This window comes from Canis lupus, chromosome 5 (genome assembly GCF_003254725.2).
Source record: "Canis lupus dingo isolate Sandy chromosome 5, ASM325472v2, whole genome shotgun sequence".
NCBI lineage: Eukaryota > Metazoa > Chordata > Mammalia > Carnivora > Canidae > Canis > Canis lupus.
The window spans coordinates 61,637,926-61,654,691 of record NC_064247.1 but is presented as its reverse complement, the minus strand read 5'-3'; the positions used below and the strand labels follow the sequence as shown (position 1 = coordinate 61,654,691).

Below are 16,766 nucleotides of genomic sequence, written 5' to 3'. Positions count from 1 at the left end.
CTATGTCTTGCCTCTCATGAATAAATAAAGTCTGAAAAAAATAACTTCTTTTATATTTATTTAAAATCCACACGAGCTTGAACACTGTCTTAAGCATCCCTGTCTGAGCTGGATAGGACTCTCTGGCAATGCTAAAATGGATTCTCCGTGTCTGGAGATAAATAGTAACCATTTGCGTCGCTTGGGGCCAACTGTCATCTGTTGCCGCAGCTGGGCGGGGACAGGTTTGGAGCGAGCCGTCGGCACTGCGGGAAAGGGCCAGAGCCCTGAAAGCCTCTGAGCCCCCAGACTCGGCCAGACCTTCCCCCGTGTTGTCAGGGAGACGGGTGGCACGCAGGTCCCCACGGAGACTTAAACCTGGACACCTGGAATGCCTTATAACTCGAACAGGTGCGGTGCAGGCGACTTCCAAGGGCCCGCGAGACCAGAGCCCTTGACTTTAGGGATGCAGCAAGAAACAGGGCCCGGGTTTCAAGCACAACAGTCCAAGTACCAACACCCCCCCTGCCAGAGCTGTGTCTCAGCAATCGGCCCGGGGCTCCAAATCCCTCCCACCTCCTGGGGCTCGGCCCCAGAAGCCCCTCCTTACCCGCCCCCCACCCACATTCCTGGGGGCCTCCCCGTCTCACTCACCAGGCTCCACCCGCGCAGTCCTGGGAGGCCTCGCCCAGTCTTGACCACAGGCCGCCCCGCCCCACCCGGCCCGGCCCCGCCCCGGCCGGCCCCGCCCCGGCCGGCCCCGCCCCGGCCGGCCCCGCCCCCGTCCGGCCCGGCCCGGCCCCGCCCCAAGGCCCAGTCCCTCAGGGCGTTGGCCACGCCCCCTCCGCCAGGCCACGCCCCCTCGCTGCGGCCCGCCACGCTTTGCCCCACCTTACCCAGCCCCAGCTCCGCCCCATCACCCCTCCAGGCCCCGCCTGCCCGGTTCGCCCCGCCCCCGCCCCTTAGCCACGCCCAGGGCCCGCCTCCGCTCTGGCCGGCTGGGACGAGAGGCGGCGCCCCCGTGCGGATCCGCAGTCCCCCTCTCCCTGCGCCCTGTACCCCTGACCCCGGGTGGTGGTCCTACGCGGGACTACTGCACTGCCAGGGCCAAGGCACTTCCTGACCTCGTGCTCAGGCCACCAGTGTTGCCTCCCAGACCCCCCGGCCCAGCCCAGATGTTAGCGAAGCACCTGATACAGCAGTCCTATGATTATAGACACATGGACACAGAAAAACAAGAAAGGAAAACTCTTTGGGAAACGTTCCAAAGATGTTCGCTTTCTGAATGAGACCTATGTATAAACCAATAAAAGCTGTAAGCGGGTGGATGGATGGTGGGTGGCAGGTGGATGGATGGGTGGATAATGGGTGGGTGGATGAGACTGCTGCTAATTATCTTTTAGAATAATGGCCCTGGAAATCAGCACATTGGGTAATTGTACTAGAAAAGACCAGGTGTGATTTGGCCAGGCATGTATGTATCATACAGATAACACATTTTTTTTTCTTTAAAGACTTTGTTTGAGAGAAAGAGAGAGAGGGAGAACCACCATGTGGAAAGGGCAGAGGGAGAAGCAGCAGAGTCTCCGCTGAGCAGAGAGCCCAATCCTGATATCATGACCTGAGCCAAAGGCAACACTTAACCAGCTGAGCCACCCAGATGCCCCCAGATAACACATTCTTTAATTAAAGTTCAGCATCAACAAATTTTTAAGGACCTGCTATGTTCCAGGTCATGAGAATACAGCAGTGACCAGAGCAGAAGGCCCTGCCCTCATGGAACACAGAGACACTAGATAGACCCACTGCATGTCAGAGGCTGTGGAGAAAAGCCAGAGCAGGGTGAGGGGACATAGGAGGTGAGGGAGGATCGTAAGGCAGCATTTGATTAAATGAAATTTGTGCTCACAAATCACTGAGTGTCCATCACGGAGAAAGCTTACTGTGTTATGTATTTGAGAAATAAGCACACAGATGGATGGTAAGAGCTCCTGGCAGTGGGGCTGGCCCCCACAGCTGGTCCTGTTGAACACTGATTTCATGGAACCCCATCAGACAAGGTCACCTTGTGTCTGTCCTGGACCAAGACAAAACAACAGCGCCGGAAAGCAGGTCTGCTCAGACAAAAACAACTCATTGGAAACACAAAAATAATCCAACACCCCCTATTCTGGCTTACATGCGAGATGGCTGCTTCTCTTCCAATCAAAGCAGTAGCCTCAGATGGTTTGTCCTATTTTCTGGATTAGAATTATTGAGATATCCAAGCAAAGAATCACCTCTTCATCCAATCCAGAGCACAGCCCTGCTTCTTGGAGCCCCCACCCCGCCGTATCACCCACCCCAAATCCCGTAGGTCCTTTTCAATACCTCCTTACTGAGATACTGCATGGTTCCTCGTGATATATGGTTTTATGAAATGAGTCAAAAAACACAACTTTGTTTGGCTATCAGTGTGCAGTTTTTTTTTTTTTTTAAGATTCTAAAAAATTTGTTGACTTGAGAGAGCCCACACAGAGGCTGGAGGAGGGGCAGAGGGAGAGGGAGAAGCAGACTCCCTGCTGAGCGGGAAGCCCAATGTGGTACTTGATCCCAGCTGGGCTCAGCGCCCATTCTCCTCATAGATCTACGGTTCCGTTGAACTCCACACCCAGACCTCAGACACAAGGAATATTCTAACTAAAAGCCTCCTGTGACATCAGAAATATGAAAAAATGTTGGCGGAAGCCTTTTGGGCCTCATTCAGGTGACATTTGAGTCATTCCCTTGAACATTGCCTAAAAGGGGCTCCTATGCAATTGGATGAATCAAATCAATAAAGAGAGTGGATATTTACCTGGCACCCTTCCTCTCCCGCCCTCATTCGCAATGCGTGACGCATCCCCCGGCGCATTAAGTCCAGACCCGGAGTGTCACAGCTTTGGCAGCTCATCCTTCTTTGGAAAGTGGCCTTCTAGGTCACAGGGATGGGGATGGACGTGTCGGCTAGAAAAATGATGCCTGAAAGTGAAGATGCAGCCCATCTGTGGCTGCCTACAAGGTCTCATGGAAATGTGACATTTTCAAGACAAATGGATGGACTTGTCTTTTAGTTTATAAGAATCTAGGCCCATCGAGTAGTGCTGTTATCACTAGACACGTTGTGGTCACTCCCTTTTCAGGGAGGGCTGGGCAGGGCCATACTCTTCCAGTTCCACAAAGTGGCTCCTCTCAGGCATCCCTGCAGTGGAAGGACCCCTGAGCACCCAGGGCTCCCCTTGAAAGCGCTTGGTCACAGAGCTCCCCCCTTCCAACAGTGTCAAGTACGGCGACACAAGCAGCCCGGCCAGACGTGGGGCCCTGTCGCAGGCCCAGCGCTCATAAGCTGCAGGAACTTGGCAGGCTTCTGGACCTTGTGCCACCTCCCTTCAGTCATCTGGAGAGCAGAGACGTTGCTGTAGCTCTGTCCCTCATCCTGGAGACTCTGGCACATGCTGCACGCACGGCGCAGAGCTGGGACACCTGCGTTGCCATCATTGTTACTATTCCACCGGAAGAGGAGGTGCTCAGCCTATGAGGCTTTTCCATGTTATTTCCTGAGCCCATTCTAATCAGTCTCTCAATGCTCGACGCCATCAAAATTGCTCTTGCCAAAGACTTGGTAGGTCTCCTGGGCCCTCATCTGCCCCTCCTGTCTGCCCTCACATTCTTGGGGACTCATGAGGCCCTTGTGGCTTTACACACCTGCTGATCCAGGTATTATCTACGGTCCAGGTCCTCCTCCTGGACCCTGCACGCCTCCAGCTCCTTCTTGACCTCTGCCCAAGGTGAGGGGCTAGTAGGCACCCCAAACCAACATGTCCAAAGCACTCTTGACAATCCTGTGCAAACCTGCTCCACTCATGGCTGTCCACATTTTGTCTACAGGGGACACCGCCCTTCCAGGCTCTCAGGCCAAGAACACTGAGGTCATCCTTGATGTCTGTTTTTCTCTCGCACCTGATTCTCCAGCAAATCCTACTGGTTGGTCCTTCAAAGTAGCTATAGTCTGGCCATTCCCACCACCCCCAGTTCCAGCCTCCAGAGGGCGGTCTCTCCACTTCTGCCCTGCCCCCCTTGAGGACCTCCCCACACAGGGGCCTGGAATGAGTCTTTTAAAACATAATTCACGTATTGCCATCTTTCCTCCAAATGGGCTTCCTACTATACTACTCACCTTAAACTGCAAGTCCTTAAAATAGCCATCAGGAATCTGTATCTGTCCCTCTACCACCTTTCTGTTGGCAAAGCCTCACTGTTCTCCTCCTTGATCAACTCTACTGGAGCCACACTGACCTCCTGGGTGTTGCTCAAAGAAGGCATCACCCAGTCCTACCCCAGGGCCTTGGCAATCACTATTTCTTCTGCCTGGAATGCTTTTTTTTTTTTTTTTTTTTGTTTCCTCAGATAGCCACGTGGCACTCTCCTTTTGTTCCATATAGATCTCCTACCTAAAAGGGCCCCCCTGCATCCCAACACCCTCCTAAGCCTGGTGTTTTTTCATGGCATCTATCATCACCTGATAACCTGGATGAGAACGACACAACTCCCTCATTTAAAACCCTTTCTTGGGGCAGCCTGGGTGGCTCAGCGGTTTAGTGCCGCCTTCGGCCCAGGGCATGATCCTGGAGACCCAGGGTCAAGTCCCACATCAGGCTCCCTGTATGGAGCCTGCTTCTCCCTCTGCCTGTGTCTCTGCCTCTCTCTCTCTCTCAATCATGAATAAATAAAATCTTTAAAAAAAAAAAAAACCTCCCTTGGGGGCACCTAGGTGGCTCAGTGGTTGAGCGTCTCCCTTTGGTTCAGGTCATGATCCCGGGGTCCTGGGACCAAGTCCCACAACAGACTCTCCACAGGGAGCCTGCTTCTCCCTCTGCCTATGTCTCTGCCTCTCTCTCTCTGTGTCTCTCATGAATAAGTAAAATCTTAAAAATAAATAAATAAAATCCTTCCTTGCCTCTCCTCTTCGCTATTGAAGGACAAAAATCCAAATTCCTCAACTTTGTGATGTGATCTAGTCCCATCTACCTCCCAAGTCTTAGCAAGCTGGGTCCAGCTTTCTGCAAACACACTAAGCACCTCCTCTGCGCCTTGGTTCAGGCTGTTTTTTCAGTCGATCCTCATTCACCTCTCCCACGAAGCTCCTGATACTCCTGGGGTGGTGCTGGGTGGCTGTGATTCCCAAGGGTTAGCGCTGTAGTGCAATCAACAAGGGAGGCATTCAATAGCCACTTACATGCGATGGTTATCTGAGATATAAATTAATATAAATTAAGCCTATAACGAATATAGATTAGGTTAAATTTTTCATTAACATACATTAACTCTACATCTGTATAACCTATGATTTTACATGAATAGAAATGAGTGGATCCCCATGATGTCTGAAATGTCATCGGAATGTGTCAGGGACGAAGTTCTGCCTCCAGACTGGTGTCAGCGCTGCACTGTTGGTGCAACTGTGCAACTGTTTGTTCACTGTTTGTGTCACAGCGCAAATACGTTCCTGATAGATTGTCACTGAATTTTGATGGTCAGTGCTAAGAAAGTGCTGAAAAGGTTCAAAACACCTGGCAAAGTCACTCTTATCAACTTCTTTCTAGGGAGCTGTCATAACTGAGGACCATACGCAAAAAGTTATGCCCACAGGACACAAGGGTAGAGACGGCAGCAGAGATGGTGAACTCAGATCAGTTTCAAAACAGACCAAAAAGAGATTTTTGACTTTTATGTTACCCAATAGACTCTGGTGCTCCATGGGTACAAGTCACCCAAAACACATCATATTAACTGTTTGCTTCTGCAAGACACAAAAGATATCTCTCTGGTTTAAAAAGGTAATTTACAGGGTGCCTGGGTGGCTCAGTCCATTAAACATCCGCCTTCCGCTCGGGTCATGATGCCAGGGTCTTGGGATCAAGTCTCACATCAGGCTCCCTACTCAGTGGGAAGTCTGCTCCTCTCTCTGCCCCTCCCGCACCCTCTGCTTGTTCTCTTTCTCTCAAATAAGTAAAGTCTCTGAAAAAAAAAAAAAGTTAATTTGCAACAAATAAAAGGGACTCCATCTCTTCCAAAAGGTGGTCATCGTCCACACCTGTTCTGCCATAAACACAAAGCTGCGTTGCTTAACGCAAGGACTGTTAGGACCGAATGATGTGCTGTGCATTTCTGGGACAAGGTGACATTGTCATTGATGGTCTGTTGAAGGAAAAGAAGCTAATTTTCTTTTGAGCTTAAGCCTTTAGTAGTAACTTAATTAGGCCATCCTGTAAAATCATCACTAATAACTGTCAGAGGAACCCCTGAGTCACCAGAGGATGACGAAGCTTGGCAGAGAGCCTCTTCCAGAGAGAAGAGGCGTCTAAAGTTCACCGCACCTCTCTCAGAATTGTCCTCAAGGGACACCAACAACCCCCACACTTCAGTCTGCCTGCTTCCCGACCTCACTGCAGGACTTTGCTTCATGGGTGTCATAATATCACACACGTGTAATACATACATACATACATACATACATATATGTAATATATAGGTATGCAATATATACAATAAAATAGTATTTTAATGGAACAGCCCTTTACCCTAACACAGCTTTTTTACTTTTGAAATATTACATGCTAGTTCTTGTCCATAGTCCTCTTTTTTTTTTTTTTTTTTTTACATAGGGTCAATCTCCTTGTATCCTACTTCTTTAACATTATTCTGTTTTCCAAGTTTCCTTTTTAAAATTTTTTTTATTTTTTTATTGGAGAGAGAGAGAGAACACAAGCAGAGGGGAGCAGCAGAGAGAGAGAGAGAGAAGAAGAAGACTCCTCGCTGAGCAGGGACCCGGATGTGGGACTCAATCCCAGAACACCGGGATCATGACCTGAGCCCAAGGCCTGAGCTACCCAGGCACTCTGCCTCCCCCAAGTCTCTTTTCTTTTTTAAAAAATTTATATTTAGGGCAGCCCCGGTGGTGCAGCCGTTTAGTGTCACCTGCAGCCCGGGGTGTGATCCTGGAGACCCAGGATCGAGTCCCACATCAGGCTCCCTGCATGGAGCCTGCTTCTCCCTCTGCCTGTGTCTCTGCCTCTCTCTCTCTCTCTCTCTCTCTGTGTCTCTCATGAATAAATAAATAAAATCTTTAAAAAATATATCTATTTATGAGAGAGAGAGAGAGAGAGAAACATGTAGTGGGAAGAGGCAATCTCAAGCAGACTCTGAGCTGAGCATGAAGCTGTATGTGGGGCTCCATCCCACGACCCCGAGATCACAACCTGAACTGAAACCAAGCGTCAGAAGCTCAACTGATTGAGCCTCTCAGGCGCCCATGTTTTCCAAGTTTCTATAATCAGTTATTATTTGAATGATCACTAAAACTATGTGTTGCTAAGCTCCATGATCTTCTAACTTATACATTTATTTTGGGCATTTAGGGCTGAACCAGGTGCCTGTGGGTGTGTACTATTTGACAGACATAGTGGACTTACAGAACTTTTTATCATTCTTGTTTTTTTCTTAATTTTATGTTTATTTATTTAGTTAGAGTGCACGGCATGGGGAAGGACAGAGGGAGAGGGAGAATCACAAGCAGACTACCTGCTGAATGCAGAGCCCCGATGCAGGGCTCCATCCTTGAGATCAAGACCTGAGCAGAAATCAAGAGTTGGATGCTTAACTGACTGAGCCACCCAAGGACTCTTGTTATTCTTGTTTTTTTAATTAGTTGCCAAGAGAAATCATGAATAGCCCTTAAAATTCAGATTTCTAATATTGAGATTTGGCAACCAGCAGTAGGAGTCCACCCTCAGAGAGAACATAAACTTTCCACTTTGCCACACTCCTCACCACTCACTATTGTCATTCATAAAGCCAGCTTTGCTCATTTACATGATCACTTCTTGAGTCCTGTATGCAGTTCAGTCTGCATCCTTTGACTCAATGTTTTGGACTCCACAGATAAGGCTGTAGAGGATGCCTTCAGATAATGTTTTGCTTCTGCTGTATTATTTCCTTAGGGTATATTTCTGAAAGCAGGATTACTGGGTGTACTTCTTCTCCTGCTATATGGTATTCCATTTGGATGTCTGTTGGGTCCACGGTCCTCTCTTGGGCAATAGCTGCCCCCAGGCACCCTCCCTGCGGGCGTTCAGCAAAAGCTGGGCCAGTTTAACGCTTTATCCCAGGAATCTGCAAACTGGATTTAAAGATAAGATGTAGGAGCTGATCTTCTTAAACTGAAGAAAGGCCAATTTTGGGCAGTGGGGTGTATGTTTGGTCAAATACATGTGGGAAAGAAAAGAAAGCCAGTTCTGCAAAGAGCAAAAAGATGAGCTAAAAGGCAAGGAAATTTGGAGCCAGAGAGAGGGAGTCTCCTGGTCCAAGGCTGTGTCCACCACCTGGCAGTGGAAGAGTGCTATAGGTGCTCAGGTGTCCACTGAATGCATAGACGAATCCACCCTCCATCCCACTAGACCTGTGAGCATGTGAAATTTCCCTGACATCGTCACTGTCCCTGTCCAGGAATTGACAATCCCTTGCTGCCCATCCCAGGGATCTGGACCATTCCTGCCCATTAGCAGCATGCCCCTCCTTCCTCACCAGTAATAGGACGCTCAGGCCATTCCCCTATTTCCTCTGGGAGATCCCCCAAAGTATGGCTCCCCAACTCCACCTGGGTCTCTGCTCACATTTCCCCTTCCCAGAGGCTACTTGACAGGCCCTCTGACCGTCTACCTCACTGTGCACCGTCTCTTCCCTCTGCTTTATTCCTCCTTATAGCAATAAAAAACTATCACAGCAAATACTTATTTTGTTGGCTATTGCCTCCAGTGAGACAGTTCATGAGAGGAGAAAACTTACTTTGTTCACCATTCTGTCCCTGAAACAAGGCCCGACACATGGTTGACACCTCATTCATTGGTTAAACATATTTACTGAGTGCCTATTACATACAATGACCTGAAATATGTAACCATGCTGGAAGGTGCTTAGTACAATGGGATAAATTGAGAGAGGCAAGAGTATGAGTAATGCTGGGGATAGGTTTGTTGCAATTTTTAAAAAAGGTTTTATTTATTCATGAGAGACACACACAGAGAGAGGCAGAGACACAGGCAGAGGGAGAAGCAGCTCCCTGCGGGGAGCCTGATGCGGGACTTGATCCCAGGATCCTGGGATCACAACCTGAGCTGAAGGCAGACACTCAACCATTGAGCCACCCAGGCGCCCCATTTGTTGCAATTTTTAAGTAGTCAGCTCAGGGAAGGCCTCATGTAGGAAGCAGCATTCTGGCAAACACTCAAAGAAGGCAAGGAAGAGAGCCAGGCACACATCTGAGCAAAGAACATTTCAGGAGGGGAGCAGCCACTACAAAGATCTTGAGGCAGTAATGTGTTCAGGAAGCCGTCGAGTTAAGCTCTAAGGGGAGAGCATCATTGAAGAAGTGAAACATGAAATAGGAGGGCAGCCCCGGTGGCGCAGCGGTTTAGCGCCGCCTGCAGCCTGGGGTGTGATCCTGGAGACCCAGGAAGCCCGAGTCCCACATCGGGCTTCCTGCATGGAGCCTGCTTCTCCCTCTGCCTGTGTCTCTGCCTCTCTCTTCGCTCTCTCTGAATGAATAAATAAATAAATCTTTAAAAAAAAGAAAAAGAAACATGAAATAGGAGCCAAGGGAGATTTAAGACACAATCAACCTTATTAGGTATCAGTTACATAGGATAAAATGTACCCATGTACAGTTTTGGTCAATGCATATATATAACCATGTAACCACTGCCTTGGGCAAGATATAGAACATTTTCATTCCCCCCCAAAAGTCCCCGAGTCTCCGCACAGTCAACCCTCCACCTCCTGTGGAAGTGTGCTGCAAGTTCTAGAATTTCATTTAAATGGAATCATGCCACATGACTCTCCTGGGTCTGGCTTATTTCACTCTGCACAAAATTTTTTCAGATCACGCTGTGTTTATCAGCAGTTCCTTTGTACGTTAAGTAGAACTCCATCCTAAGACTTAGTATGGCTTGTTTATCCATTCGTCTGTGGATGGACCTCTCGGGTTGTTCGCAGTTCTCTGCTATTATGAATAAAGCTGCTATGAATGTTCGCATGCAAGTGATTATTGCATCTATGTTTTCATTTCACTTGAGTATATGGAGACCTAGCAGAAGGATTTCTGGGTTATATACTTTAATGTATGTTTAACTTTATAAAAAAGTTACAAACTGTTTTCCAGGGAGGTTGTGCTGTTTTGATTCCCCCAGGGGCTCTGCATCTTTGCCAACATTTGAGATCATTGGTCTTTTAGACTGCAGCCCCTCACTGTGATTTTAATTTGCATTTCTCTGATGAGAACAATGTTATTTCTTCATGTCCTTATTAGAGACTTGCACACTGTCTCTTGTGGAGTATGTATGCATTCCTTTCATTGGGTTGTTGGCTTACTGGGACATGGTTCTATATAGATATAGATATATTTTATATCAATGGAGAAGTCTTTCATCAGACATGTTTTCTGACTTTTCTCATAGCTGGTCTTTTCATTTCCTTACCAGTATCTTTCTCAAAGAGCAGATGTTTCTAATTCTGGTGCAGTTCAATTTATCCATTTCTTGCTTACATGGTTGATATCTCAGCTAAGAGATGTCTGCTCGCCTCAGGGTTGTGAAGGGGTTCATGTTTTTTTCTAATAATTCTGTAGTTTTAACTTTTATTTCAGGTCCATACAGAGTTCTGAGCAAGGACCTGACATGATCCGACTTCTGTGTCAGAGGCATCCTTGTGCTGTGTGGACGCCAGTGGGGTGGAGTGTGGACCTGAGGGCACCCACAGGGAGGCCATGTGATGGTCCAGGCTGGGGCCAGGCCGGGCAGAGTAGGAGCAAAACACAGCAGTTAGGCTTGGGAAATACTCATCAGTGAGGTTTTCAGGTTTGTGTTCCATCCCTCCTCAATGAATAATATTGAAATTTAAGACATGCTCTGATCCTGAGTGTTTGCTGTGCATTTTAACTTAGCTTCACTAATGTAAAGAACCGGTTTTAAGTTTTAATCCAAATATTGTCATTCTTCCGGTATGGCAGCCCTCAGTACAACAGGACAACTCATCAATCACTCTTGAAAGATTAAGGAAAGGGAAACTAACACATTCCATGTCATGCTCTGCATCACTCCTGCTAGGACTCACAAATCCATGTCTTTTCCCTTGGCCACTTCAACTCATGTATGACCCTTTCTTTGACTCATGATTTATTGCTCTCAGTTACTCCTTTTGCCAGATTTATAAACGTAACTGTTCTGTCTTTATATAATACCTACTTGGGACACTAGGCAATGACAGTAAATTTATTGTCTATGAGTTGTTACCTTGAAAAATTACATCAATGCAAAGTGATTGCCTTTTAGCCTCCATGGCCAATAAATTTAATTTTTTGGAGGGGGTGATGTGAGTCATAGGATCATATATATAATCACTGATCACAGAATGAGGAGCAAGTTGGAAGTTCTGAGCAACAGAAGCCAAGAAGGGAGACTCCTATCTCTTGCTCGACATGTATAAGCTGATATCCTGTTTGCTTTTCCTCGGATGCTTACATCCTCATTTCTCTCTGCCTGTCCCTGACCCCAGGGAAGAGGTCCTACAGCTCTCAGGTAAGATGAATTTGTTCCCCTTCTGTTTGTCTTGAAAAAGTCTTCAAGGGTCTCAAACGCAAAGTTAGAGATAAGAATGGGAATTCTTGTTTGCAGGAGTCTTGTTAAATTAAATCCTAGATATGGAAAAAATACTAGAGGATCCTTACAGAGCACATTTTAGTTTTTTTTTCTTTCTAAAGTGTAAGAGGAAATAAAAGGTAGCTTTGCTTATTTCATGTCATATCTGCAATCCAAACTTTTGGTCAATTTTTTTTTCGATTAAAAAATTGTACTACATTTTAAACATCATTACTTTTAGTTTCTATTTTAAATGAACTGATTAGATGTAGAATTTTGTTGTTCCAATTATAGATTAAAACTCTTTTATATTTAGTTAAAAAGCAATCATCTGACATGTGCTATATGAAACAAAAATGTTTATTGAAGAATTAAAAAGGGACAATCTGGAGCTAGAGATGACATCATTTTCCAGGTCAAGTATCTTGTCCTTTTGATTGATGTTTCATTCAGTTTAAGTGTAGGTTGAATTAAAAAAAATCATATTAAAAAATAATAGTTTGGCTATTTCCTCTTAATTTAGTTTAAGACATAAAACAACTGATGCATAAAAATTTTAAGTGGATTTTAACTTGTCTTTAACTTTGGGTACTTTTAGACTTTTTTTTAAGGAAAAAAAAACTCTTCTATACCATTGATTTTGTCATTCCTAGTGTCTAAGTTTCTCCAAGAGGCTTTTTGATGATAGGCAAGCACTGTTGGCCACTCATGTCTGCCTACCCACTGCTACAGCTCCTGACCTCCTGTCCTGTTCCTGGCTAAAAACAGGCATTAACTTTGTTGAATCTCTGCTATTTAAAAAGAAAAGTGCAAAGCAAACATGAGATGAAATCAAGATTGATTATATCACTGTCTTCAATGAAAATGTACATATTATTATGACTTTTTTTTTTTAAACTCAGATGAGTGCATTTTATGTAAACCCTTAACAGGTGGTAGCCTCCCTTCAAGTTCTTGCCTCAATTTTTCAAATTTATTTGTTCCAACATAAATGAGCCTCATTACACACACACTTACGTGTGGCCAAATTTTACAGGTTTTTCATTAATATTCTTCAGAAATATTGTGAATGTACTCAGATGCCTTTATAATGAATTCAATTCATTGTCTTCCAAGTGAAGTTGTAGCTAAAGATCTGTAAGCTGCAAGCATGCTGGTATTCTGGGACTCCTGGAGCCTCTGACTTCAGCACAGCAGCAGCCAGCCAAGAGAGCTATCCTGGTGCCAAGTCTCCACTGAGTGTGCCTTCCACCGTCCATGCGCATCCCATACTCATCTTACACATCTTAACCATACATCTTATATTAAGCTGACCAAATTTCACATTAAAAATGTTACTATCAAAGTCTTGAAAGAGTATTTCAAAGGCTGACTTTTTTTTAAGATTATTTATTTATGATAGACATAGAGAGCGAGAGAACGAGAGACAGAGGCAGAAACACAGGCAGAGGAATAAGCAGGCTCCATGCAGGCAGCCCGATGCGGGACTTGATCCCGGGACTCCAGGATCACGCCCTGGGACAAAGGCAGGAGCTAAACCGCTGAGCCACCCAGGGATCTCCTGATGTTTTTCTAATAATGATTATATTCAAATCTTGAAGGCTAGGAAGATAAGGAGTGGTGCCATCTTATTTGGTTTACTGGAACATAAACAATCTTGGCTCCCAGAGAGGCACCCCTTCATTTTCCCTCTCCAATTTTATCCTCAAATATCTACAAGTAAAATGTAATGAGCAGCAGTAAATAGAAACCAAAAGGCACCACTTTTGGAGTGGAAACATTTTTTAACTGGTCCTGTGGCTCAGCTCTGCTCTCCTATTCAAGGCAGCTGAGCAGCTTGGCAAAGTCACACATGGCAGTGAAGAGTCAGACTTAGATCCACTCCTGATTTTCTGTCCTGCCAGCTTGCAAATCAGACATAGCATCTTCACCTCTCTGTTAAAATACTACTGACAAATCATGAACACAGCATTTGAGGCATCTCTAGTATTCTCTCCCTGCCCCAGTGCCCCCCAAAGACAATAGGGAACAGAAGTAATTAAAGGGCAAACACTGTTACTAACCTGTATTATTACTCTGTGTAGCACATGATGGAGATGCAAGATTGGCCTTGGATGAACTGGAAAGAGTGTCCCTCTTGCAAATGCTGCTGGAGAGACCAGGGGCAGAGAGGGAGGACGGTCTTAGGGAAGCAGGTAAAATAATTCTTGCATGTCTAGTGGTCTAATTTTTATTGCTACTGAATTACTCTCTATTTCTATCTACTAGATGAGGTTAAACACCCGTTTAAATAGAATAATAATTAAATAGAATAGAAAGATGACCTATAATACAGGCTAATAAATTGCCCAACATTCTCCCTTTCTGGTGTGAAGACTCCTCTGCAATCTTGTTTTCTTTCTCATTGACTCCTTGCATGCATCATGCTCTCCTTGGCACCTCAGCATAATATAAATTTTTTAATGCATAGATTTATTTGGATAAGGAGGGTGTTATTGCAGTTTCCAATAAGTGCCATTTTAAATCCTGCTCCCACTTGCTAAAATCTTAAGCAAGCTACTTAATCATCTGTTACCTCAGTTTCTTCATCAGTAGGCAGGGTTTGTATACATACCTACCTCTCAGGGCTGTTGTGAAGTTGATGAGAAAATGCAAGGAAAATGCTCACCACAGTCACACCCAGCCCCCAATAAACCATCAGCTTTTACTGTTTTCTGACTGTATGCCTCTATGCACTGACACAGGTGATCAGAACATTCTGGAAATGAAATGGAGGCTTTTTTTGAGGGGGAAGGGCAGAGCAGAGGGAGAGGGAGAATCTCAAGTAGGCTCCCTGCTGAGCATGGAGTCTGAGGGGGCTCGATCTCAGGACCCTGAGATCATGACCTGAGCCCAAATCAAGAGTCGGACACTTAAGAGACTGAGTGACCCAGGCGCCCCGAAATGGAGCCTTTTAATAGACACTGTTTAATATTAAGAAAACTCGTTCATTTAAAATGTTTCTAATAAACTACTGAACTGATAACTTCTTGGGGAGAATGCAGTGCCCTCTGGGAATTCTATCAGCAAGAAAGAATAAGGGTCCCTGCCTAGCTGCCTTCAAGTAAGTATCGCTACAGAGTGAAAACAGAAAGATTAGAAACTAGACATGACTTAGTCCTCTTATAGTCTAAGTAAAACAAGCATAAAACAGAAATCACAGATTTGATGAATAGTTTTCAAATACTGTCTTACAGGTCTCAGTACCGACATTGCTAACCATAAAGGAAGTATGAGAAAGGTAAGTGACTCTATTTATCACAGTTAGGTGAGGCATTTTATACTTCAAACGGTTCTAAATTCTTGAACGGGGTTTGCCCTGGGTGAAATCATACCTTCAAGCATGTGTTGAAATCGTACCTTCAAGCCAGTGTTATTTCAAAGCATTAATTTTTCTAAATTCTGATTCCTATATGTGACCCTAAGAACTCACCTAGTGCCTGTTTGGGGTATATTATTGTAACAGGTTTAAAAGAACAAACAAGAGGTAAAGCCATCCTCTCCAGTCTGTCACCCCTGTGCTTTCTCTTTCATCATTCCCACTTATGGTCCAGGGGCCAGCAGCCCTGCTGTCACTGGAAGTTTGTGAGAAATAAAGGTTAATTTCAGGGGAAATATAGGATCTATTTCACACAGAAGATAGTAATGTAGAGAACAGGCTACTGGTCGAGTATTTAAATAGAAATAGGTCAATGAGGGCTTGGGACACATCATGGCAATCAGAGGGCTCAGTGGACGGGGGGACCCCTGGCTGGGTGCAGGGAGTCCTTCCAAAGCCATCACACTCCAGGCTCTCACCACAATTACATTCCACACAACAGAGCACACACACTTTTCAAAGGTCCTAAGTCTTAGCTATGGTTCCTTTTTCTTGTAGGGGTCTTAATTCACTGATAACCTATGTTTGTTTGTTTGTGGATTTAATTTCAGGCTTTCTCTGGACAAGATCCTAACATTTTCCTGAGTCATCTTTTGGGCAGAATCAGGAAACCAGATAAGAAACACGGACCTTCCTCTGAATGCTTCTGGAAATACTGTGTCTGAAGTGAAATGAACACCTACCTACTAGTCAACTCAAAAACAATCATCTTAGAAAGTTAAAAACAAAAATGCCTGATTTGAAAATAGGAAAAAAAGAAACCTAAGCAAAATAAATCCTCTATGTTTTGCAAATATCATGAGTGGTTATTTTACTTATAGATGTGTCCTGAAAATTTGCAATTTTTCCTTCCATCAATTTATCCTTAAAGAATTCTTTGAGGGATGCCTGAGTGGCTCAATGGTTGAGCATCCACCTTTGGCTCAGGGCATGATCCTGGAGTCCCAGGATCGAGTCCCACATCGGGCTCCTCACATGGAGCCTGCTTCTCCCTCAGCCTATGTCTCTGCCTCTCTCATAAATATAAAATAAAATAAAATAAAAAAGAATTCTCTGAAAAATTAAAAGTAAAGCTAATAAGTGAAAATTAAGAAAAAGTCACAAAAATAAAATTTAGTTAAAATAGTTAAACTACAAATCGCGGGCAGCCCTGGTGGCGCAGCGGTTTAGCGCTGCCTGCAGCCCAGGGCATGATCCTGGAGACCCGGGATCGAGTCCTGCGTCGGGCTCTCTGCATGGAGCCTGCTTCTCCCTCTGCCTGTGTCTCTGCCTCTCTCTCTCTCTATAAAAAAAACAAACTACAAATCGCTTAAATATTATCTTATTTCTATGTCCTATTAACCTTGAAAATAACATTATTACTTAAAAAAAAAATCAATACCTTGGAGTGGAAAAATTCCCTAGGTGAAGGATATATAAAGATGTGAGCTGGTAAATGTCTGACTTCTCCTCAGTTTTTGGCAGGTGAGTTCACATGCTCAGATCCCTCTTAGCTGCCAAAGTGCTGAACACTTGAAAGCTTTCATCTCTTAACACTGACATCCATTTGATCTCGGTTCCTGTGAGCTCAGGGCTCACAGCTCACTTACACTAGATCGTCTCCTACAGAGTGAAGAAAGCTGAAGAGGGAGCTCAGATTGTGGAATGAAAGGAAGAGCCTG

The 16,766-nt window shown here is 45.2% G+C and overlaps 2 protein-coding genes across 2 annotated transcripts in view; one reads left to right on the top strand and one right to left on the bottom strand.

Annotated features, from left to right (window-relative positions):
- Positions 1-664, bottom strand: part of PARK7 (Parkinsonism associated deglycase) — a 73,475-nt gene extending 72,811 nt beyond the window's left edge. The window contains exon 1 of the mRNA XM_049110560.1: positions 634-664. The gene's annotated coding sequence lies outside the window, so the exon portion shown is untranslated. The remainder of the gene's footprint in view (positions 1-633) is intronic.
- Positions 665-3,815: 3,151 nt separating this feature from the next.
- Positions 3,816-15,834, top strand: UTS2 (urotensin 2). Its single transcript, XM_035716120.2, is given in 7 exon segments — positions 3,816-3,938; positions 11,101-11,176; positions 11,179-11,264; positions 12,341-12,455; positions 13,772-13,882; positions 14,924-14,965; positions 15,649-15,834. Coding segments are annotated over 7 exon segments (675 nt in total). The 3' UTR covers positions 15,771-15,834.
- The last annotated feature ends 932 nt before the right edge of the window (positions 15,835-16,766 follow it).